General features: G+C 41.9%; 1 protein-coding gene across 1 annotated transcript in view; it reads left to right on the forward strand.

Annotated features, from left to right (window-relative positions):
* The window catches only part of LOC143766628 (uncharacterized), a 32598-nt gene extending 18699 nt beyond the window's left edge, over positions 1–13899 (forward strand). The window contains exon 7 of the mRNA XM_077254433.1: positions 10584–13899. Coding sequence (XP_077110548.1) covers positions 10584–12397 — 1814 coding nt within the window. The 3' untranslated portion in view covers positions 12398–13899. The remainder of the gene's footprint in view (positions 1–10583) is intronic.
* Positions 13900–24373: the final 10474 nt, after the last annotated feature.

Here is a 24373-nt window from a genome sequence, read left to right on the forward strand (position 1 = left end):
GACGGAGCTGCACCTCAATGGGGAAGGTGCAGCTGTGCTGGGGGAGAAAATGGTTAGAAGGTTGGAGGAGTGCTTAAACTAGGAATTGGGGGGGAGGGTATTCAATTTATAGGAGGGGAAGATAGTTCAGATAGAGACCTGGGCACAAATAAGGAAGTTGGGGGTGGCGGTGGAATGGGGGGTGGGGTTAGAACAGTTAATAATTTAAGAAAGAATAGAGGTATAGAGAGTAACATCATCAAGTGCATGTATACTAATGCCAGAAGCCTCGCCAAAATAATGGATGAATTAGAACTAATGTTGTTGGAGCATAATTATGACATAGTGGGGATATCTGAGACGTGGCTGGATGAGAGCCATGACTGGGCTGTTAACTTGCAGGGCTATAGCCTTTTCAGAAATGACCGTACAGATAAGCGAGGGGGAGGGGTGTGTCTATATGTAAAATCGTCCTTAAAACCCATCCTGCGTGATAATATAGGTGAATTTAATGAAAATGTAGAGTCCCTGTGGGTGGAGATGAGGGGAGGGGGAAAAATAATAAATTACTGATAGGGGTTTGTTATAAATCTCCAAAAATAATGGAAGCAATGAAGAATATCCTCGTAAAGCAAATAGATGAAGCTGCGACTCAAGGAGAAGTCATTATTATGGGGGACTTCAACTACCCTGAAATAGATTGGGGAACAGAAACCTGCAGTTCCAGCAAAGGTAATCGGTTTTTGACAACTATGAGAGACAATTACCTTTCACAACTGGTTCAGGACCCAACAAGGAGGGGGGCACTGCTAGACCTAATATTAACCAACAGGCCAGACCGCATATCAAATATAAGGGTTGGGGGTCACTTGGGGAATAGTGATCACAAAATAATAAGTTTTCATGTAACCTTTAATAAGATGGGTAGTAGGGGGGTGACAAGGACACTAAACTTCAGGAGGGCAAATTTCCAACGGATGAGAGAGGATCTTGGTGCAATTAACTGGGACGATGTCCTGAGACATAAAAATACACAAAGAAAATGGGAGACGTTTATTAGCATCCTGGATAGGACCTGTACGCAGTATATACCGTATGGGAATAAACATACTAGAAATAGGAGGAAACCAATATGGCTAAATAGAGCTGTAAGGGGCGCAATAAGGGACAAAAAGAAAGCATTTAGAGAATTAAAGGAAGTAGGTAGTGATGAGGCATTAAATAAATACAGAAAATTAAATACATTCTGTAAAAAGCAAATCAAGGCAGCAAAGATTGAGACAGAGAGACTCATTGCTAGAGAGAGCAAAAATAACCCCAAAATATTCTTTAACTACATAAATAGTAAGAAACTAAAAAATGACAGTGTTGGCCCCCTTAAAAATAGTCTGGGTGAAATGGTGGATGAGGATGAGGAAAAAGCCAATATGCTAAATGACTTTTTTTCATCAGTATTTACAAAAGAAAATCCCATGGCAGACAAAATGGCTAGTGATAAAAATTCCCCATTAAATGTCACCGGCTTAACCCAGCAGGAAGTACGGCGGCGTCTAAAAATCACTAAAATTGACAAATCTCCAGGCCTGAATGGGATACACCCCCGAGTACTGCAGGAATTAAGTACAGTCATTGATAGACCATTATTTTTAAACTTTAAAGAGTCCATAATAACAGGGTCTGTACCACAGGACTGGCGTGTAGCAAATGTGGTGCCAATATTCAAAAAAGGGGCAAAAACTGAACTCGGAAATTATAGGCCAGTAAGTTTAACCTCTACTGTGGGTAAAATCCTGGAGGGCATTCTAAGGGATGCTATACTGGAGTATCTGAAGAGGAATAACCTCATGACCCAGTATCAGCACGGCTTTACTAGGGACTGTTCATGTCAGACTAATTTGATCAGTTTCTATGAAGAGGTAAGTTCCGGACTGGACCAAGGGAACCCAGTAGACGTAGTGTATATGGACTTTTCCAAAGCTTTTGATACGGTGCCACACAAAAGGTTGATACATAAATGAGAATAATGGGGATAGGGGAAAATATGTGTAAGTGGGTTGAGAGCTGGCTCAGGGATAGGAAGCAAAGGGTGGTTATTAATGGAGCACACTCAGACTGGGTCGCGGTTAGCAGTGGGCTACCACAGGGGTCAGTATTGGGCCCTCTTCTTTTTAACATATTTATTAATGACCTTGTAGGGGACATTCAGAGTACAATTTCAATATTTGCAGCTGACACTAAACTCTGCAGGGTAATCAATACAGGGGAGGACAATTTTATATTACCGGATGATTTATGTAAACTAGAAGCTTGGGCTGATAAATGGCAAATGAGCTTTAATGGGGATAAATGTAAGGTCATGCACTTGGGTAGAAGTAATAAGATGTATAACTATGTGCTTAATTCTAAAACTCTGGGCAAAACCGTCAATGAAAAAGACCTGGGTGTATGGGTGGATGACAAACTCATATTCAGTGGCCAGTGTCAGGCAGCTGCTACAAAGGCAAATAAAATAATGGGATGCATTAAAAGAGGCATAGATGCTCATGAGGAGAACATAATTTCACCTCTATACAAGTCACTAGTTCGACCACACTTAGAATACTGTGCACAGTTCTGGTCTCCGGTGTATAATAAAGACATAGCTGAACTGGAGCGGGTGCAGAGAAGAGCGACCAAGGTTATTAGAGGACTGGGGGGTCTGCAATACCAAGATAGGTTATTACACTTGGGGCTATTTAGTTTGGAAAAACGAAGGCTAAGGGGTGATCTTATTTTAATGTATAAATATATGAGGGGACAGTACAAAGACCTTTCTGATGATCTTTTCAATCATAGACCTGAGACAGGGACAAGGGGGCATCCTCTACGTCTGGAGGAAAGAAGGTTTAAGCATAATAACAGACGCGGGTTCTTTACTGTAAGAGCAGTGAGACTATGGAACTCTCTGCCGTATGATGTTGTAATGAGTGATTCATTCATTAAATTTAAGAGGGGACTGGATGCCTTTCTGGAAAAGTATAATGTTACAGGGTATATACACAAGATTCTTTGATCGGGCGTTGATCCAGGGAACTAGTCTGACTGCCGCATGTGGAGTCGGGAAGGAATTTTTTTCCCCAAGGTGGAGCTTACTCTTTGCCACATGGGTTTTTTTGCCTTCCTCTGGATCAACATGTTAGGGCATGTTAGGTTAGGCTATGGGTTGAACTAGATGGACTTAAAGTCTTCCTTCAACCTTAATAACTATGTAACTATGTAAAATAGCGTTCTTACACTAAGTGGTGCTCCTTGGATACCGTGCATGCAATAACATATGGCACTTTAGCCTTTTATACTTAGATTACATGCTCATTCCTATTTATGATATGTTGTACTTGTTATCTATTAAACTACCCTGCTGTATTTAACTATAAAATTCATCATGTTCCCCCCTCTGTTTTGTAATGAGAGTTATCTGGATATTAGAGTGATAATTTATATACATATGTTTGTAATTATTGCCAATTGTCTACCCCTTTTTTCTGTTATCTCTCACCTGTTGCCTAATTAGGCTTTTTATGACCATTTGTGGTCTTGATTGATACTAATAAAGTGTTTTTTTACATTATTGATGTGTGGTGCCTTTTCTATAGGTGGATATTTGATGTGCGGCTAACCACCGTAGGGTATATTATAGGTGTTGTGCGGTTAAATGCTGCTGCCAAACTGTGAAGTGGCATTTAAATTTTGCTTCTGGCAATCGCGAAGGAAATACTCACACTGGTGACAACTCGTCAGGTGATCGCGGGTCACCGGTGTGTTGGCATGACAATCTGAGGTCTCCTGGAAACCCCTATGGTTATCAGTTCCGGCTTCCTGTGAGCGCCACCCAGAGGTCAGCGCTCATAGCAAGTGAGTAAATCAGCTACATAAAGATGATCTGAACATCGCCTCTATGTAGCAGAGCCGATCGGGTTGTGGCAGCTTCTAGTCTCCTATGGAGACTATTGAAGCATGCCAAAAGTAAAACAAAGTTTTTAAAAATTAAAATCACCCCCTTTCGCCCATTCAAAATAAAATAAAAATAAAATCAAACATACACATATTTGGCACCGCTGCATTCAGAATCGCCTGATCTGTCAATAAAAAAAAGGATTAATCTGATTGCTAAACGACATAGCGAGAAAAAAGTCAAAAACAACAGAATTATGCTTTTTTTGGTCGCCGCGACATTGCATTAAAATGCAATAACGTGTGATCAAAAGAACGTATCTGCACCAACATGGTATCAATAAAAACGTCAGCTCGGCGCGCAAAAAGTAAGCCCTCACCCAACCCTAGATCACGAAAAATGAGATGCTAAGGGTATTGGAAAATGGCGCAAATTTTATTTTTTAACAGTTTTTTGTTTTTTTTTCACCACATAGATAAAAAATAACCTAGACATGTTTGGTGTCTATGAACTCGTAATGACCTGGCGAATCACAATGGCAGGTCAGTTTCATTCATTCATTTAGCAAAAAAGCCAAACAAAAACAAGTGTGAGATTGCACTTTTATTTTTTAAATTTCACCGCACTTGGAATTTTTGCTCGTTTTCTAGTACCCAACATGGTAAAATCAATGGTGTCATTCAAAAGTACAACTCGTCCCGCAAAAACAAGTCCTCACATGGCCATATTGATGGAAAAATAAAAAAGTTATGTCTCTGAGAAGAAGGGGAGTGAACAACGAAAAAGCAAAACTAAAAAAGGCTCCGGGGGTTAATTAAACACAGCTGGACTCCAATGAAGGAGTAGAACCATCTCAAGGAGGATCACAAGGAAATGGACAGCATGTGACTTGTATATGAGTGTCTGAGCAAAGGCTCTGCATACTTATGACCATGTGATATTTCAGTTTTTCTTTTATATTAAATTTGCAAAAATTTCTATATTTCTGTTTTGTTTTCAGTCAAGATAGGGTGCAGAGTGTACATTAATGAGAAAAATGAACTTTTTTGAATTTAACAAATAGCTACAATGAAATAAAGAGTGAAAAATGTAAAGGGGTCTGAATACTTTCTGTACCCACTGTACATTTATTCACGCCTGCAGGAGATGTGTTGGCATGGCTCTAGCCCTGGTTTCATGGATTCACTCCACGTCATAAATTACATTGTTTTCAATCCTAAATAACGTATATACTCGAGTATAAGCCGAGAATTTCAGCCCATTTTTTTAGGCTGAAATTTCCCCTCTCGGCTTATACTCGAGTCATACCCAGGGGTCGGCAGGGGAGGTGGAGTGGCAGCTGTCTAAGCATACTCACCTGCTGCTGGCGCGGTGTCCCTGGTTCCCCGGCGCCGGCAGCTTCTTCCTGTAGTGAGCGGTTACATGGTACTGCTCATTACAGTAATGAATATGGACCCGACTCCACTCCCATAGGGGTGGAGCAGCATATTCATTACTGTAATGAGCGGTACCATGTGACCGCTCACTACAGGAAGAAGCTGCCGGTGTCAGGGAAGCAGGGACTGCGCCAGAAGCAGATGAGTATAAGCAGTGCGCGATATTCACCTGCTCCCCGTTCCACCGTCGCCAGCCGCCGCTACGTTCCCCTTCCACTGCACTGATGCTCAGGTCAGAGGGCGCGGTGACGCGATTAGTGCGCGTCGCCCTCTGCCTGAGCAGTCAGTGCAGTTGACGGGGAACGTAGCGGCGGCTGGCGGTGGTGGAACGCGGAGCAAGTGAATATAGAAAGTGCCAGGGGCCTGAGCGACGAGAGGTGAGTATGTAATTTTTTTTTATTGCAGCAACAGCATATGGGGCAAATGATTGTATGGAGCATCTTATGGGGCCATAATCAGCATTTATGGAGCATTACATGGGGCAAATGATTGTATGGAGCATCTTATGGGGCCATAATCAGCATTTATGGAGCATTACATGGGGCAAATGACTGTATGGGGCATCTTATGGGGCCATAATCAGCATTTATGGAGCGGTACATGGGGCAAATGACTGTATGGGGCATCTTATGGGGCCATAATCAGCATTTATGGAGCATTATATGGGGCAAATGACTGTATGGAGCATATTATGGGGCCATAATCAGCATTTGTGGAGCATTATATGGGGCAAATGTCTGTATGGAGCATCTTATGGGGCCATAATCAGCATTTGTGCAGCATTATATGTGGCATATTTTGTATGGAGCATCTTATGGGGACCATCATGAACTGCATGGAGCATTATATGGGGCTCCTGATTCAATATGGATATTCAAAAACACTTAACCTACTGATGTCTCAATTAATTTTACTTTTATTGGTATCTATTTTTATTTTTGACATTTACCGGTAGCTGCTGCATTTTCCACCCTAGGCTTATATGCGAGTCATTAAGTTTTCCCAATTTTTGTGGCAAAATTAGGGGTCTCGGCTTATACTCGGGTCGGTTATACTCGAGTATATACGTTAATTCGGATTGTGCAGTAATCTCTCCTGAAATGGGGGTGCTAATACTTTCTCTACTCTTCTGGTCAGGACTCATAGTAGCTCCAGTAGTCCACCATAAATGAGAACAACTCCGGTATAGTGTTGGAGTTCTCCCCTCATACATATGTTGTTGTTGAGGATGTAACTTTTTTTTTTTTTGATACATGTTCATTCTGCATGATAGTTTGATTGTGGTGGGATTTGCCTGCCTCACTTATCTGAGTCTGTAACTCCCTGGTAGTGTTTAGAAAAAGGTTTCAATTACCAAATGCCTGAGATCTAAATTTAAGATCCCTCAGCTCTGCACTATTATAAAAAATTTCTATTTAAATGTCTAATATTTCTTCTTGACGTTTATCTGTCAGAAAATATTGGTCCTTACGATAGTTTATATTGCTTAGAGCCACCAAGTCCCATACTCCAATTACTCCAGAGAAGTTTCACCACTACTCTTTTTTTTTTTCCTGAGGATGATTGTTCAGCTTGATCATTTCAGTAGATGTGTAATTGTCTATAGTCACAGTTTTGCCCATTACCCTTTAACTTCTTTAACACCTCTACATGGATTTGGGCTTACACAGAGACCGCTAGGCTTGGGGCACAGTGTTACCTACTGTTCTGTGGAGTAAGATGGGAAGAAGAATAGACAGATAACCGTGTCAGAACCAAGAGGCCAGAGAAAATACTAACTCAGGAGACATAAGAGTAGTCAGTAAACAGGCCGGGGTCACAACAGGAAACAAATACACAAGCCGGGAGCTGAGCACAGAGGACTGAACTAGAGGAGATCAAGGCTGTATCTGGCAGATTCCGGCAATATGCTTCAAGCTGTAGTAAGGTGTGGGGCTTTTGAAGTCCAACTCTGATTTTCCAAGGTGTTCGCAATCTCAGGCGGACATATTGCATGTGCTTTGGGATTGTCCCAGATTGTCCTCCTATTGGATTGTAGTGTTGAACTGTATTGTAGTGGTGTATGGGTACGTTATCCCTAGGGATCCATTGATATGTATATTAGGGTATGTGGAGGAAATATTAACTGACAATACGACTAAAATTGTAATTGCAAGATTATTGTTTGCTGCAAGGAAACGGATTGCAAAATATGGGTTAGAGAGGAGCCGACGAATTCATTGCTCAAACTAACCACATAATTGAACTTGAGAAAAGTATTTACACCAGGAGAGACGAGCTGGATTTCTTCCATAAATTATGGCAGCCGTGGTTGGATAGGATTAATGTTATACCAGTATATAGTATTATAGAGTACAACTTATGGTAAACTGGAACTCTGTTTGATATTGTCAACTATGGATGAATTATTGTTTGCTCCTGATATGGCCTCCATGGGGGGGTTAATTTACTGTAAAACATAAAATGAGTATGAGCATGTGATCTGTTGTAAATCTTGTTATGGTTAATACAAATTTATCTGATTAAAAAGGTGTGGTGCTTTCCAATTGGCTAAAACAGGGAGCAGATTACTGCAGCTGACAGCACACATACCCATACTGCCAGACTGGATGGTACTACAGATACCAGGCACCCTAATCTTAGTGGCTGGGAAGAGCCTGCACCGCCAAGAGCTTCTGGTTCCAACCCCACCTCTGTTACTAGCATCGCCTGCAGAATTAGTAAGCCGCGTCTGGTGTCCGAAGCCGACATTGCAGGAGCAGATCCCAGAGGAGATGGGACGCACCATTTGCAGAATCTCTAATATGACAAAATTGCAGAAAACCAGATCTGATGAAATCCCTATAAAGTGACTCCATTTTGTAAATTATAACCCTCAATAAATTAATCTATAGAAATAGTGACTATTTTGACTGCACTGCAGTTTCCAGATATTAGCATGCGCAGTGGATGTTGGAAAGTGAAAATTGCAAATATCCCAAGTTATTACCCAACACATAGTGCCCAGATTGTGCTCCAGGAGATACACATGCCGTAAAATAAGTGGTTTCTTCTCACTATAGTAATGCCAAAAGCATGGATGCTTAATGTGGTTTGAGCACAGTCTAGTAAACTGTAAACTGTTATTGTCTTGGTGAATCTACTATATAATTGCCTAAGGGTCACTTCCGTCTGTCCTTCTGTAACGGTTATTCGCTCGCTGATTGGTCTCGGCAGCTGCCTGTCATGGCTGCCGCGACCAATCAGCGACGCGCACAGTCCAGAAAAAAATGGCCGCTTACTCCCCGCACTCACTGCCGGGCGCCGGCGCCCGCATACACCACTCACACAGGGTTAATGCCGGCGGTAACGGACCGCGTTATGCCGCGGGTAACGCACTCCGTTACCGCTGCTATTAACCCTGTGTGTCCCCAACTTTGTACTATTGACGCTACCTATGCGGCATCAATAGTACAAAATGTAATGTTAAAAATAATAAATAAAAAAAAAAAACCTGCTATACTCACCCTCTGCCGCCTTTCTCGCTCCTCGCCACGCTCCCCGGACCGCTCCATGACAAGCGTCAGCTTGCGGTGAGGTCCCGTCCCAGGGCTGGTGTGCGGCAAGGACCTTCCGTGACGTCACGGTCATGTGACCGCGACATCTTCATAGGTCCTGCTCCCACCAGCCCTGGCACTTGCAATGGAACTCGGCTTCAGGAAAATGGCCGCCGCGATCTCGATCTGCGCACGCGCGGCATCCCGCGGCCATTTTCCTGAAGCCGAGCACTACCATCTGCACAGGATCCCAGGAAGAGGAGAGGCAGGACGCAGAGGAGCAGCGACAAGAATGGTGAGTATGATACACTACAAGGGGCCCTCGGATCGTTAGGTGAGTATGTTTATTTTTTATTTTTTGGCCCTGTGACATACGTGCCTCGGTAATATACTACGTCACTGGGCAATATCCTACGTGGCTCTGCTGTATACTACAAGGCTGGGCAATATACTACGTGGCTGGACAATATACTACAAGGCTGGGCAATATACTACAAAGCTGTGCAATATACTATGTGGCTCTGTGCAATATACAACGTAGCTGCGCAATATCCTACGTCGCTGTGCTGTATACTATGTAGCCGGGCAATACACTACGTGGCAGGGCAATGTACTACAAGGCTGGGCAATATACTACGTGCCTCTGCTGTATACTACAAGACTACGTGGCTGGACAATATACTACAAGGCTGGGCAATATACTATGTGGCTCTGTGCAAAATACTACGTCGCTGTGCTGTGTACTATGTAGCTGGGCAATACACTACGTGGCAGGGCAATATACTACGTCGCTGGGCAATATACTACGTGACTGGGCAATATACTACGTGGCTCTGCTGTATACTACAAGGCTGGGCAATATACTACGTGGCTGGACAATATACTACAAGGCTGGGCAATATACTACAAAGCTGTGCAATATACTATGTGGCTCTGTGCAATATACTACGTAGCTGCACAATATCCTACGTCGCTGTGCTGTATACTATGTGGCTGGGCAATATACTACGTGGCTGGGCAATATACTACGTAAATGGGCAATATACTACGTGGCTGGGCAATATACTACGTGGCTGGGCAATATACTACGTGGCTGGGCAATATACTACGTAAATGGGCAATATACTACGTGGCTGGGCAATATACTACGTGGCTGGGCAATATACTACGTGGCTGGGCAATATACTACGTAAATGGGCAATATACTACGTGGCTGGGCAATATACTACGTGGCTGGGCAATATACTACGTGGCTGGGCAATATACTACGTAAATGGGCAATATACTACATGGCTGGGCAATATACTACGTGTCTGGGCAATATACTACGTGGCTGGGCAATACACTACGTGGCTGGGCAATATACTACGTCGCTGGGCAATATGCTACGTGACTGGGCAATATACTACGTAAATGGGCAATATACTACGTGGCTGGGCAATACACTACGTGGCTGGGCAATATGCTACGTCGCTGGGCAATATGCTACGTGACTGGGCAATATACTACGTAAATGGGCAATATACTACGTGGACATGCATATTCTAGAATACCCGATGCGTTAGAATCGGGCCACCATCTAGTAATATAATAATTTTGCATAACTTGCCATTTTTGCAGACCGTTTAAGTAGAAATGTTCAAAAATATAGAATTCAAGGCTATTTTATTCTAAAATAATAATTGGTTTTATTCTTGGCAGATGACCGTACCAGGAGATCAGCAGGACAGCTGACATCATCAATGTTTAAATCAGATAATCTTGAGATCCCACAGGTTACAATTGAAGTGAATGCCATTACTCCAAGTATACCATCATCCCTTCACAGCAAAGATCTGTCATCTGATCATTTGGAACAGGTCCTGTCTTCTGATTCATTGCCTAGTACCAATGAAAATCAAAGTCACAAAATAAGCATTAAAAATCGAACTGCTCCTAAAGCAATGAAGACATTTTCATTTTCAGAATATGGAAATAGTTTTCCCCTAGAAAAGTCATTTCTCAAACAACAAAAACTTCACAAAGCAGACAAAAGATTTTCTTGTTCCAAGTGTGGGAGATGTTTTAACCAGAAATCAGATTTTGTCAGTCACCAGAGCATTCACACAGGGAAGAAGCCTTTTTCCTGTTCAGAATGTGGGAAATGTTTTATTCGAAAAGCGCAGCTTGTTACCCACCAAAGAACTCACACAGGAGAGACGCCTTTTTCCTGTTCAGAATGTGGGAAATGTTTTAACCACAAAGCGAATCTTGTTAGCCACCAAAAAACCCACAGAGGGGAGAAGCTTTTTTCCTGTTCAGAATGTGGGAAATGTTTTAACCACAAAGCGAATCTTGTTAGCCACCAGAAAACCCACAGAGGGGAGAAGCCTTTTTCCTGTTCAGAATGTGGGAAATGTTTTCTAGCTAAATCATTTCTTGTCATACATCATAGATCTCACACAGGGGAGAAGCCTTTTTCCTGTTCAGAATGTGGGAAATGTTTTAACCACAAAGCGAATCTTGTTAGCCATCAGAAAACCCACAGAGGGGAGAAGCCTTTTTCCTGTTCAGAATGTGGGAAATGTTTTAACTACAAAGCAAATCTTGTTAGCCACCAGAAAACCCACAGAGGGGAGAAGCCTTTTTCCTGTTCAGAATGTGGGAAATGTTTTACCAGGAAAGCGACTCTTGATAGCCACCATAAAACCCACACAGGGGAGAAGCCTTTTTCCTGTTCAGAATGTGGGAAATGTTTTCTAGCTAAATCATTTCTTGTCATACATCATAGATCTCACACAGGGGAGAAGCCTTTTTCCTGTTCAGAATGTGGGAAATGTTTTAACTACAAAGCGAATCTTGTTAGCCACCAGAAAACCCACACAGGGGAGAAGCCTTTTTCCTGTTCAGAATGTGGGAAATGTTTTAACCAGAAAAGGAATCTTGTTAGCCACCAGAAAACCCACACAGGGGAGAAGCCTTTTTCCTGTTCAGAATGTGGGAAATGTTTTACCAGGAAAGCGACTCTTGATAGCCACCATAAAACCCACGCCGGGGAGAAGCCTTTTTCCTGTTCAGAATGTGGGAAATGTTTTAATAAGAAATCGAATCTTGTTAGCCACCAGAAAACCCACACAGGGGAGAAGCCTTTTTCCTGTTCAGAATGTGGGAAATGTTTTAACCAGAAATCGAATCTTGTTAGCCACCAGAAAACCCACACAGGGGAGAAGCCTTTTTCCTGTTCAGAATGTGGGAAATGTTTTAACCAGAAATCGAATCTTGTTAGCCACCAGAAAACCCACAGAGGGGAGAAGCCTTTTTCCTGTTCAGAATGTGGGAAATGTTTTCTAGCTAAATCATTTCTTGTCATACATCATAGATCTCACACAGGGGAGAAGCCTTTTTCCTGTTCAGAATGTGGGAAATGTTTTAACTACAAAGCGAATCTTGTTAGCCACCAGAAAACCCACACAGGGGAGAAGCCTTTTTCATTTTCAGAATGTGGGAAATGTTTTGTGAAGAAACCATCTTTCTAGCCACCAAAGAATTCACACAGGGGAGAAGTTTTTTTTAAGTTCTTAATTGTTTTTACATAGTCACATACAAGTGCTTCTAACTAAATTAGAATATTATCAAAAAGTTAATTTATTTCAGTTCTTCAATGCAAAAAATGAAACTCTTATATTAGTCATTACAGAGTGATCTATGAAAAACGCAAGAAAGAAGCCACTATAGCATTTGCACACCACCAACAATAAAGTGTTATTGGTAACATGAATAAAAACAATTTAAAACATACAAAAATGACTCCCTCCTTGTCCATACTCCTGAAACTACCACATGTAACAGCAGACTTATCATGTAATGATGGAGCATACATCAAACGCAAGACAAAATAGCATTATAATATGTATACAATATTGGTAGTTGTAAGCAAATAAGCCACCTGGTGCTCAGAGAAGTGCCCACAAGTAGTAAGGCTATAACTGCATTGTATCAGCTGCCTCACTCAATAAACCACCTAATAAGGGCTCAGCAATACTGCGATCCTCACATGTCCTATGGCCCCCAAAAAACAATGTATGAAGGTGCCACAAGTGGGGTCAGACAATTGCCCCAGGAAAAGTACAAGAAAATGTAATCTCCAGATCACACACGGACATCACCTGGAATGTGGTGATGAGGGACCATGCTGAGACAACCAGATGATGTTGAGGGCATAAGTGACTCAAATAATCCAGAAGGATGGAATAAAGCTGAGCGCCCAAGGAGTAGGCTGTAACGGAGGGAGGGCCCAACGCGTGTCGCTGTTTCTAAGACAGCTTTGTCATGTACTTTTTTTTCTCTGTCCTGTATTTTGTATAATATGTCATGATGTGGTGCGACTTCTCTTTGGTTGTATTTACTGTAAATTAACCTGTCTCCTTCCCCCAATACTTGCAGCCCTGAGCTATAATGTAATTAAGCTTTGTCAACACCACTAGTGAAGGAATAGCCATTCTGCCTCACAGCAGGTGGCTAGTCAAATGCACAGACTGGATAGACTAAGCGGAGCCAACCAGTCTAAAATCTTCTGGTGGACCCAACCATTGAATAGAAGGTGTGACCCCTACCCCTTTCATGGGCTGATCCCAGGAGCTCAGACAATCCATTCTTATTTTTGAGATCAGATGTGAGTTGACCCTTGAAGGAGAAGGAGTGGGGATTTTTAGCTGAGGCAAGACTCCATGTCCATCTGTGACTGTGGAAGCGAACGGGGCAAGACTTGAGCTGAGGACATATCTCGTCGTTTGTGAGATTGTTTTTTGGGATCCCTAGGACTCGTGTGGACTATTGCTTTGTTAGCTGGCACATGGATTATCGGGAGGTGCCCCCGAATCTGTTCTATTGGACTAATTGTGGACTATTGCTTTGTTAGCTGGCACAAGGATTGTCGGGAGGTGCCCCTGAACCTGTTCCGTTGGACTAATTGTGGACTCTGTAGATCTACCTGCATGTGTTGTTCCAGTGTTCTTGATAATAAATCTGTTGAATCATCCCTCGGCCTGTTGTACACCCCGTCACAAGCTTCGTCAGGGGAAGTGGCCATAGACTGACCAATAAAGCTTATAAATACCTGGTGTGACGAGAATCAATCTGAACCAGTGTGTGGCTGATCAAGTTCGGGAGTGGAAGCGCAGGGAGTGACACATGAGAGAGGACAAGGAGGCGTGCCTGTAGTAATGAACTGCGCAGGCGCCGGTCAAAAGGTCGGCGGACTGTGAAAGAACCGAGGATCGAGGACCAATAGAGGAAAGGCTGCTAGGGCGCATGCGCGGCTCCCGGGAGCAGGTGATATGGCAGCCATAAATGCATAACTGTCAAAACACCAGGAGAAAAAAGCCTATTGGGATAAAAGGGCCTATATCTAGATGGAGCAGAGAAGGACATAGGAGAAATAACATGCGCTGAAACCGGGTTGTTAAGAAAAAACTGCCTAGATTGTGTAAAAAGCAGTCGGCTGGCTGTCTAGGATCTGAAAGGAAACTTGATAATTAATGTAAATATACAATATGAAACCCACATCATATAGACATAAGATTTTGCACATACCCCAATGTGCACCCAGTCCCATACATAAAGTCCTCCAATATTAACAGTAGTCCTTATCCAAGTTAGGTTGATGAGTCATGCGCATCCAGGTGAAACAGAAATAATCATATTTCTTCCACTGTTCATATCCAGGGCGCTCATCATCACGAAGGCCAAAAGGGAGATAGGAAGATACATCTTCATACGCCAATATAAATGGACATAGAAGGATGTGGTCCTGCACGTTGTAATCCAGCGAGGTATGTGCACAATTATCACTAGACAAGGTCCGGCTGTCTGTCTGCAAAAAGGAAGTCATCCCAAGAAACCTGTAAAGAGGAGATCCTCGTTAATTCCATGAGGTGCCATAGAGTGGAGCAGGTAAATCCAGTGGGATTCTACCTGTAACAGTTTCTTCTGCAATGATCCACCCCTACCAGAAGCCCTTAGATGTTCCAATCCAACCACCCTTGTATTAATGTAGCTCCCAAAATGATGAGTGAAATAATGGGATGCCACCGTGGTGAGAGTCTTACCTTTCTGCCTGTCAATTTCTGCAGTATTGATCGTGGAGAAATGCTTTTGGATCCTCCGGCGTAGCTCTTGGGAGGTCTGGCCTACATAAATACGGGGGCAAGGACAGATGATGGTGTATATAACATTAGAGGTTTTGCAATTAATATAAGATTTTAATCTGTGCGGCACCTGATCAGTAGGATTAATAAAGGAGTCACGAGTGGGATGCATGTATTGACATACAGGTCAATTACCACATGGGAATGAACCTCTGCGGACAATTCCACGATTGAGTCTACATATGGGTCTGGTGTAGTGGCTCCTCGTAATTATGTCCCTAAAGTTGGGAGCCCTTCTGGCGGTCACCAAGGGTCGTGGGCTAACTACTTGTGCTGTTTGCAAGTCCGTAGTCAAAATTCTCCAATGGTTATTCATGATATTCCTTACCTGAGTCCACTGAGTATGATATCCTGTAATAAAGCGCGCATAGTTGTCCGCTTTTTTCTGTGTGGAGACCAATAAGCCATCTTGTGACTGTGACCTTGCTCCCTGGTATGCCCGAGAAATGCATTTCTTGGGATAATTCCTCTTTCTGAGTCTTTCTGTGAGGTCGTGGGCTTCTCTCCGAAAGTCTTCATCATTAGTACAGTTCCGTCTCACCCGAAGGAATTGGCCCTTGGGAATTCCATCTTTTGCATGTCTAGGGTGAAAACTGCGATATTCCAACAAACAATTCACCGCTGTGGATTTACGATAAAGGGAAGCAGACAGTATGCCGTCCTGACATTTGACCTCTAGATCTAGAAAACAAACTGCAACAGAGGAAAATTGGTGAGTCAAAAAAATATTGAAAGGATTCTGGTTGAGAAAGTCCAGAAATTCCAGACATTCCTCTGGGGAACCTGACCAAATAAAGAAAATATCGTCTATGAACCGCAAACAATGTCGTACCTTGTTGGTGAGCAGGCTGGAAACATAGACGACCGTGGACCACCCTAAAAAAGGATTCGCAAAAGCTTGGGCGCAGCGTGCCCCTATGGCCTCGCCTGATGTCTGTAGAAAAAAGGACCTATCAAATAAGAAGAAATTGTGTCTCAAAACAAAATTAAGTAAGTCAATAATGAAAGAGTCATGCACTCTGTCAGAATTTGACTGTTGGTCAAGAAAGAATGTGACCGCCCGCAAACCGTCATCATGGTTAATGTTAGAATAAAGAGTGTCTACATCACAAGTGACCATTAGTTCACCTGGGGATAAGGCGATACCTTTGTATATGCTGAGAAAGTGAGAAGAGTCCCTGATATAAGAGGGCAGTTTGAGAACGAATGGCTGTAGAAAAAAATCAATGTATATACACGCCTTTTCGCACAAACTCCCGATACTTGACACAATTGGTCGACCTGGAAGTTTATTCAGGTCCTTGTAGTCTTTGGGTAGCATATAGAATGTTGATACAATTGGTTCCTCTACCCAAATGAAATCTCGTTCACTGACACTAATGACTCCCAATTCAAAGGCCCTATCCAAGAGGGCTCTCATTTTAGTGGAAAAAACACCCATGGGGTTAGCAGGGAGTCTCCGATAGAAACGCTGGTTGTCAAGTTGTCTAAGGGCTTCTTCGAGGTACAAATCATGAGGCCACAAGACAACATTACCCCCTTTGTCTGCCTCCTTAATTACAAATTTATTGTTGGAACGTAAACCAGAAAGGGCCCGTTGCTCCTGAACTGTTAAATTAGGCATAGAACCCATACTTGAGGGTAATGCTTCAATATCCTGTTTTACCATCTCAAAGAAAATCTTAATAGCTGGTATAATAGAGAAGGATGGACAGACAGTAGATTTATTCTTATGGGGAAATTTAGGCCTGTAATTTGATTACAGAGTGATCTATCTCAAGCGTTTATTTCTGTTGATGACTATATCCTATAGCCAATGAAAACCCAAAAGTCATTATGTCAGTAAATTAGAATAAAAACACCTGCAGTGGCTTCCTAAACATTTAAAAAAGGTCCCTTAGTCTGTTTCGGTAGGCTCCACAATCATGAGGAAGACTGCTGACTGGACAGATGTCTAGAAGGCAGTCATTGACACACTCCAGAAGGAGGGTAAGCCACTGTAAAATATTAGTATTTCAATAATAAAAAAGTATAGATTACTTAACATATGCAGGTTCTAACTAGCAAATAGATACTCTATATATTGAGAGAATGAGTTATTCTGAGGATTTTGGCCGATACATCTGTTATCTGTCAGAACTATAGGGCTTTTGTCAGAACTGTCAATATGTGGCTATTTGGAGATAGTTAATGGTTCTTAAAGGTCACAGGCTATATGCTTAAGCATTTCAAAATGAGGTAATGTACAAATAACTAATATGCATATTCCGCAAGTTACTAGTGTTCTAATATGGTAGAGGCTATGAACATAGCGTCAGATCATCTTATGTTGTTATGAGACAGGAAAAATAGAAACCAATGTAAGTCTATGGGTCAAAATAGTATATAAGCCGACCTAACTCCTGTTTAGGAGATCTCTCATACTTCAAGAATCTCCAACCCGGACCACATCAACTTCAAGACCATTTGTAAGAACCACTGAATGCTTGTTTTCTCTTATAATCTAATACTTATTTTTGGGTGCTATGAACTTACTTTTCTTCATTTTTGTAATCACTTTTTGAATAAACATTAAACAAGATTTGTTTTATCCACATAATTCAATATTGCGTTCCTTTCTGTCCTCACCGTGCTCTTACTTTAAAAAAAAAAAAAAAAAAAAAAAAAAAAGTAAGAAAGTGTTATTTTTTTCTAACATTTTGGGGAGCCCAGCCAAATCTGATTTATGTGCTATTTTGGGTGGATTCCTTTTGATTGCACACAGGGGGAGGAGAGCTCTGCTAAACACCTGTTGTTCAAGGTGCAGGAATTCCACTATTTCACGTCACAAGGATCAGACAGAGCCTACAGAGGAGTGAAGATTTGTGTCTCCAACCATAAAGAGCTGCATGTGTCCCATCCAGGCGGAGGTCTGAGGAGTCAGTAAAGGTACGGAGGACCATCCATTGACGGATGGATCAATCCACTAGAGGAAAAGACATTCCATAGGTGAGAAAATGGATTTTATTCATGATTATTCTAAGAAAAGTAATATAGAGTTTAAGTTTGTTCATAGCCATACAGATTCACAATTATGGTCTAGTTTGTATAGCCAATGTGAAGCAGAGAATCTTAAAATTGATAAGAGGTTTTTCTCAGTAAAACAAGTTACAGAGAAAGCTTCAAAATGTCACACACATGGTCCGAGTGTCCAATAATTTAGTCTTTGAGAAAACTGAAACACAAATACATAAAGCATGTACTATCACACAAGACATTGGTCATACTGACACACAAGGTAACACACAAGAGTCTGACGGGGATTACTTCGATTGTCCAAATTGTTTGATATTGTCAGAACATAATGAACAATTGGAAGATCAAATTGATACTCGAGCAGAATTATTGTCCAAATTGCACCAAGATATAAAAAAGGCTTCTGTTGTTAAACGATCAAACAAACAGGAAGACAATGCCGCCGCATCATTTGTACCAGACACACAAAATCCAGATGTTTCAGTAGAAGATTTACAAGCAGGTGAACAACAACAGAAAAAATTCCATGACAGAGCAGCACAAATTAATCTGAAAATACACGATCAGTTAATGAAAATTGTAAAAGACATTCCAAACTTCAATGACAAGATGGATGCCTTATATAATGTGGACATTTTTCAATCAAACAGATAAATTCAGTCTTAGTGATGAACAAAAAAACAAGATATTCAAAGTATGGTTACCCTTACATATGGGAAAAAGGTTACAGACCACACCCAGATTAAATGATAATGAATTGACACATAGCACAAGACAGACTTAGACAATTAATACTGTTTACAACCGGCAAAGCCACTCTTAAAATTGATGTTCTGGAAAATGTACGAACTAATATTAATGATGACCCAATTGCATTTTTGGTAAAAATTTGAACAGGCCTTTAGGATGGTGATGGATCTTAGGCCTCATGCGGAGCCAACATCCATGATCAGATTTTTTGTAAAAAAAGTTTGAAATATTTAGATCCTGCCTCAGAGCAATTGGCTAGTGCTCAGCCATCATTGCAAGAAGCCACAGTTTTTGACTAAAATAGCTGTAGTTCATGAGAAAGAAGTCAGCTGAAACCTAGACCCACAGTAACATCCAAGAACAGAGATTACATTGATCATAGAGGTAAAAATACTACACAAAGGAACAATATCCATTGTTATTTTTGTGGTATACCTGGACACTTAAAATGGCAGTGCAGAAAATTCTTGAGAGCAGAATCAGAGACCGGTACACAAGGAACAGGTAAGCTTGGAAGGGAAAATGGACTCATGCCAAAATCATCCACCAAACCTTCTGCACCTCCATTACATTCTTCTGCACTCACTCAGACTGACAACAGACAAACGCAGTCACCGTATGCACCATTAATCAGACAGATCAGAGAGATGACCGTGAAGGAGACTGAGTCCAGGGACAGAATTCCAAGTGCTTTTAAAAAGGACATTGGTCTTCTCCCATCTCCTCCATCTTCTGACAATCACAGACTACTCCTACACCCCATCCATGTTGTATTTCTTATTGATACAGGAGCTCAATTAAGTGTTACAAATCTTGATTTGAAGCTACAACCAGATTCACCAGTTTGTACTATTGTTGGTTTTAGTGGAAAGGTGGAACTACAGCAACCTTGGTTACCAATGTGATGTTGGAAATACCTAGTTCTTTCAAAACAGAAATTGACATTTGGTATTGTCGTGATTCTGAAAATATACTTGGCACAGATTTTGTGCAGAAATTCGGATGGGTAGTCGATCTAGGAAATCAAGTGATCTGGAAAGATTCTAATGGTTGTAAACCTGAAGTCATTGACCCTAATGATTATAGCCATGTTGGAAGTATTTGCTTAAATGATGTTGTTTCATCAGATAATTTGTGGCCTGAAACTGGTGGTGATGAGGTATTGACATAATTGTACAGCTTTTTCCTTCCCTTTGGGCTCAGTTCAGGAATGAGGTTGGTACAATGAAGCATGTTGTTGTAAATGTGAAAGGGCGAGATCTTCACCACAACATCAGTATAAATTGCCTCCAGAATCAATTGATTCTATGTCAAAGATCATACAGGAATTGTTAGATCAAGGTGTCATCCGAAAGGCTAATTCTGTCAGTAACCATCCTTTGTGGTGTGTCTTAAAATCTGATGGTTCTTATCAAATGATATTGGATTTGCGGATGTTTAACAAACATACTCCCAATGTAGCACCCATTGTTGCAGATACTCATGACATGATGGCAAGGTTCAATGCAGAGGCAAAATACTCTGTACTGAACATCAGTAATGTTTTGTCAGTATACCTCTTGAAAAGAATTGTCAGTACAAGTTTGCATTTTCTTTCTTGGATGAACAATAACTGTTTTGCAGGTTACTTCAAGGAGCACACTTGTCGCCTAGTGTTTTCCATCAGGCATTTGCAAAGGTATTATCTAGATTTTCTAGGCCAGATTGTATTTTGCAATATGTTGATGATATTCTGTTGTCTACTGATGATAAAGAATCACATGTTTCTCTTCTGACAGAATTGTTTTGAGCTGCTGCATGATGCAGGGTTGAAATTGAACACCAAAATGGACAAATTAATGCAAACCGAGGTCAGGTTTTTAGGAGTGTTGTTGAGTCCAGGAAAAAGACAGCAACTACAGGAAAGAATAGAGGCAATTGCTTCTCTACCAATTATAACATCACACAAGGCATTGTGACATTTCGTGGGTCTTACGAACTTTTCAAGGGACTTCATTGAATATTTTGCAGACAAGGCCAGGCCTTTGTATGATCTTTTAAAGGGTGAAAATAGTGATTACTTTGGTCCTTGGGGTGATGAACAACAAACTTCATTTGAACAATTGAAAATGAATTTACAAAATGCACCTGCTTTGTCCACAGTAGATCCTTCGGCTCCATTTGCTTTGCAAGTACACACATCAGAGACATCTGTGTCTGCTGTGCTGCTATAGTTGTAGGGAGAAGAGTGGAGAATTTTGGGCTATTTTTCTAAGCTTCTCTCACCTGTTGAAAGAGGATTTGAGACCTGTGCAAGACACTTGGTAGGTGAATACTTTGCAGTTAAAGTAACTGAACACATTGTTGGGTTCAACAAAATCACTTTGCAAACTCCTCATTCTACACTATAACTTCTCTTTGAGAATAATATCCCAGGTGTGTCACAGAGATTTGGTTATTGTCATTGTCTCCCATACAAATTGAGGTAGATTATAAAGCCAAATCTGTTACTCCTTAGTTGATGCAATATGAAGGACAAACTCATGATTGTTTACAGTCTTTTCATGATCCTAGTCCATTGCTTTTCAGACAGAAGCCAGAGGCAACAGATGAACCAATTTTTGTAGATGGTTCCAGATGTTATTCAGATGGGCACTACTATTCAGAATATGACATTTTTTTATCCCAAAATAGGACAGGTTGTAAAACACAAATTACTGTGTCATTTTTTCGCTCAAAGGGCAGAGCTAGAAGTGATAAAAATGGTACTACAGCTGAACGAAGCTGATGATCAGTGTCCCATTGTAATCTACAGTGATAGCTCCTATGTTGTTAGATCACTGACAGATTATTTGCCAGTTTGGGGAAAAGAGGCTATGTAGATTCTTCTAATGAGACTCTTGTACATAGTGACACACTGAAAACAATTTTTGAAATAACATCAAAAAACCCTAATGGTTTTGCTATTGTCAAAGTCCCTGCCCATAAAAAATCTGACGAAATATCTGTTGGAAATGCAACCACAGATGTGTTAGCCAAAGAGGCAGCCCTGACAGGAGAAGAAGTGTTTCACCCTGAAACTTTTGAGATTTTAGCAGTTCAAAGAACAGACATGCATATCCCTTCTTTTGTGGAAGAACAAGAAAAAGACACATCTCTTGTTGCTTCCCGGGTTGATCCAAAACCTCCCTTTGTTTGTGAAAACGGGGTTTTGTGCCATGACTTAAACGGGGAGTTGCGTCCTGTTGTACCAAAACATCTACAGGTTGAGTTCACAAAATATAATCATGGGTCAACAGAAATTGTTAGGCATTCTCAGAGAGATATTTTACTGGGAAAAGATGGAAGAGACTGTATAAATTATTGTTCAATTATGTCTCATTTGTGCCCAAATTTATCCAAGACCAAAAGGACAGAAACCGCCACTACTCCGAACCGTACCTGCAGATGGTCCATGGTCTACGTTACAAATCGACTACGTTGGACCGTTACCATCAGGTAAAAATGGTCTCAGGTATGCATTGGTTGTAGTAAATGTTTTTTCTAAATGGGTCGAAATATTACCTGTCAGGAAAGATGATGCTTTGTCTACAGTTAGAGCATTAGTATATCATGTCTTTTGTACTTGGGGATCCCAAGAATGATCTCTGATTGAGGATGTCACTTTACAGGATAAGTCATGCAAGCAGTTTGTACTATTCTAGGGGAACAACAATTCCATGTACCTTACCATCCACAGTCTGCTGTTATTGTGGAAAGGATGAACAGAACAATAAAATCCAGAATTGCCAAAATGTTATTGGACAAAGGCAATACTTGGGTCGATGCCGTCCCTTTGGTACTGTTGAGTGTGAGAGGAACAACTTCTTCCACAACTCAATTTACTCCTTTTGAACTAATGACAGGAAGAAAAATGCCATTTATTTTTCCAATTGAACCATTTTTGTTCACACCTCAAAAAGATGCTGTTGCAAAGTCCAAATGGTTGCAGTTGTTGCCGGAAAACTATTCTTCTCATGTTACATCAAGAATGCAGAGAATGGAGCCACCATATGAATCCAAATTCAAGAAATGGGTTCTAGTGATGATTAAAACTTTCAGGAAGTGTGGACCATGGGAAAGTAACTGGGAAGGTCCCTTTGAGATAATCAAAACCATGGGACAAGGTATGATTCTTGTACAACAAGCATCTAATGTGGTTAAAAATACCTGCAGAGGGGGCGTGTCCGGATGCCGAGCTAAGCAGACGTGTGGTGAGGGAGCTCCTGCCATCTCCCAGCTATAAATAGCATAATATCACCCTGCATCACCAGGTTCCACAGTCAGCATGGGGCCCAGGAGACCTAGACCCACACAGCAGCCAGCGGTGGACCAGCCGGCACAGCGGACGGCTGTGGATGCTTTTCTGGGCCTTGAACAAGTCCAGGGAGATACACAGGCGCCATCTTTACAGAGATAGGGCAGTGAGGAGAAAGCTTCCCGGCACGACGCTCTGCATCAGGATGGCACTCAGGAGACAGGTGGTTGCAGGGAGGAGGAGGAGATCTCCCCCTCTACATCGGGGGATGAGCCGTACACAGAAGGAGCAGGACTTCATGGAGATCAGATCAGCACTGCTGCTGACAGCAGCCATGAGGTGAGGGGGAGGGAGGGTGTTGCCCCCCCCCCCCGGAGGGTGTTGCCCCCCCCCCCTCCTTTACCCTTCATATCAGCCCACACAAACAAACAGCTCCTCATTACATCAGGAGGTCCATGGACAGAATAATACACAGGACACTGCCTATATCCAACCCCATCAGGGATACTACTTCTCTCATCATCCACATTGTTCAGTTAACTATCCTCCTAACTCGCAGCCTGATGGCAGCTTCAGGGGGCCTGCCCCTCCCTCCCAAGACTGGCAGTCTATTCTGGCAACCCTACCATCTAAAGAGGACTTTAAGATCCTCATTAGTGAGGTCAAAGACATATGCAGGGCAGAAATAGCCAACGTAAGACGAGATCTACAACACTTAAATGGGAGGATTGAGGCCCTGGAAGAGGAACATGACTCCACAAGAAATCATCTGACAGAAATTCACCAGCTAGTGTCCTCACAACAAGAAGTGATGGAGGAAATGCAGTCCCACTTGGAGGATTTGGACAATAGGGGACGCAGATGCAACATACGTGTGATAGGAGTGCCTGAGGTGGAGGACTCTGAGTCTCCTCATTTGATCCTGCAGGACATCTTTATTAATATTCTGGGTGCACCTTCAACCAATATAACGAAGTTGGACAGAGCACACAGGGCGCTACAGCCTAAGAACATGTCTACTCAACCCCGAGATATATGCTGTGTTCACGACTTTACTACTAAAGAACATCATGTCCAAAGCCAGGACCCGGAACCAGACCCCCTCATTTCGGGGAACAGAGGTTCAGCTCTTCCCTGATCTCTCCCGTATAACCCTGCAGAAGCGGAGACACCTCAGGCCCCTCTTGCTAATACTCCAGGAACACCAAATTAAGTATAGATGGGGGTTCCCATTTGCCCTGGCAGCCAGGAAAGATGGAAAGTCC

The sequence above is a fragment of the Ranitomeya variabilis genome, chromosome 4, assembly GCF_051348905.1.
Source record: "Ranitomeya variabilis isolate aRanVar5 chromosome 4, aRanVar5.hap1, whole genome shotgun sequence".
NCBI classification, from domain to species: domain Eukaryota; kingdom Metazoa; phylum Chordata; class Amphibia; order Anura; family Dendrobatidae; genus Ranitomeya; species Ranitomeya variabilis.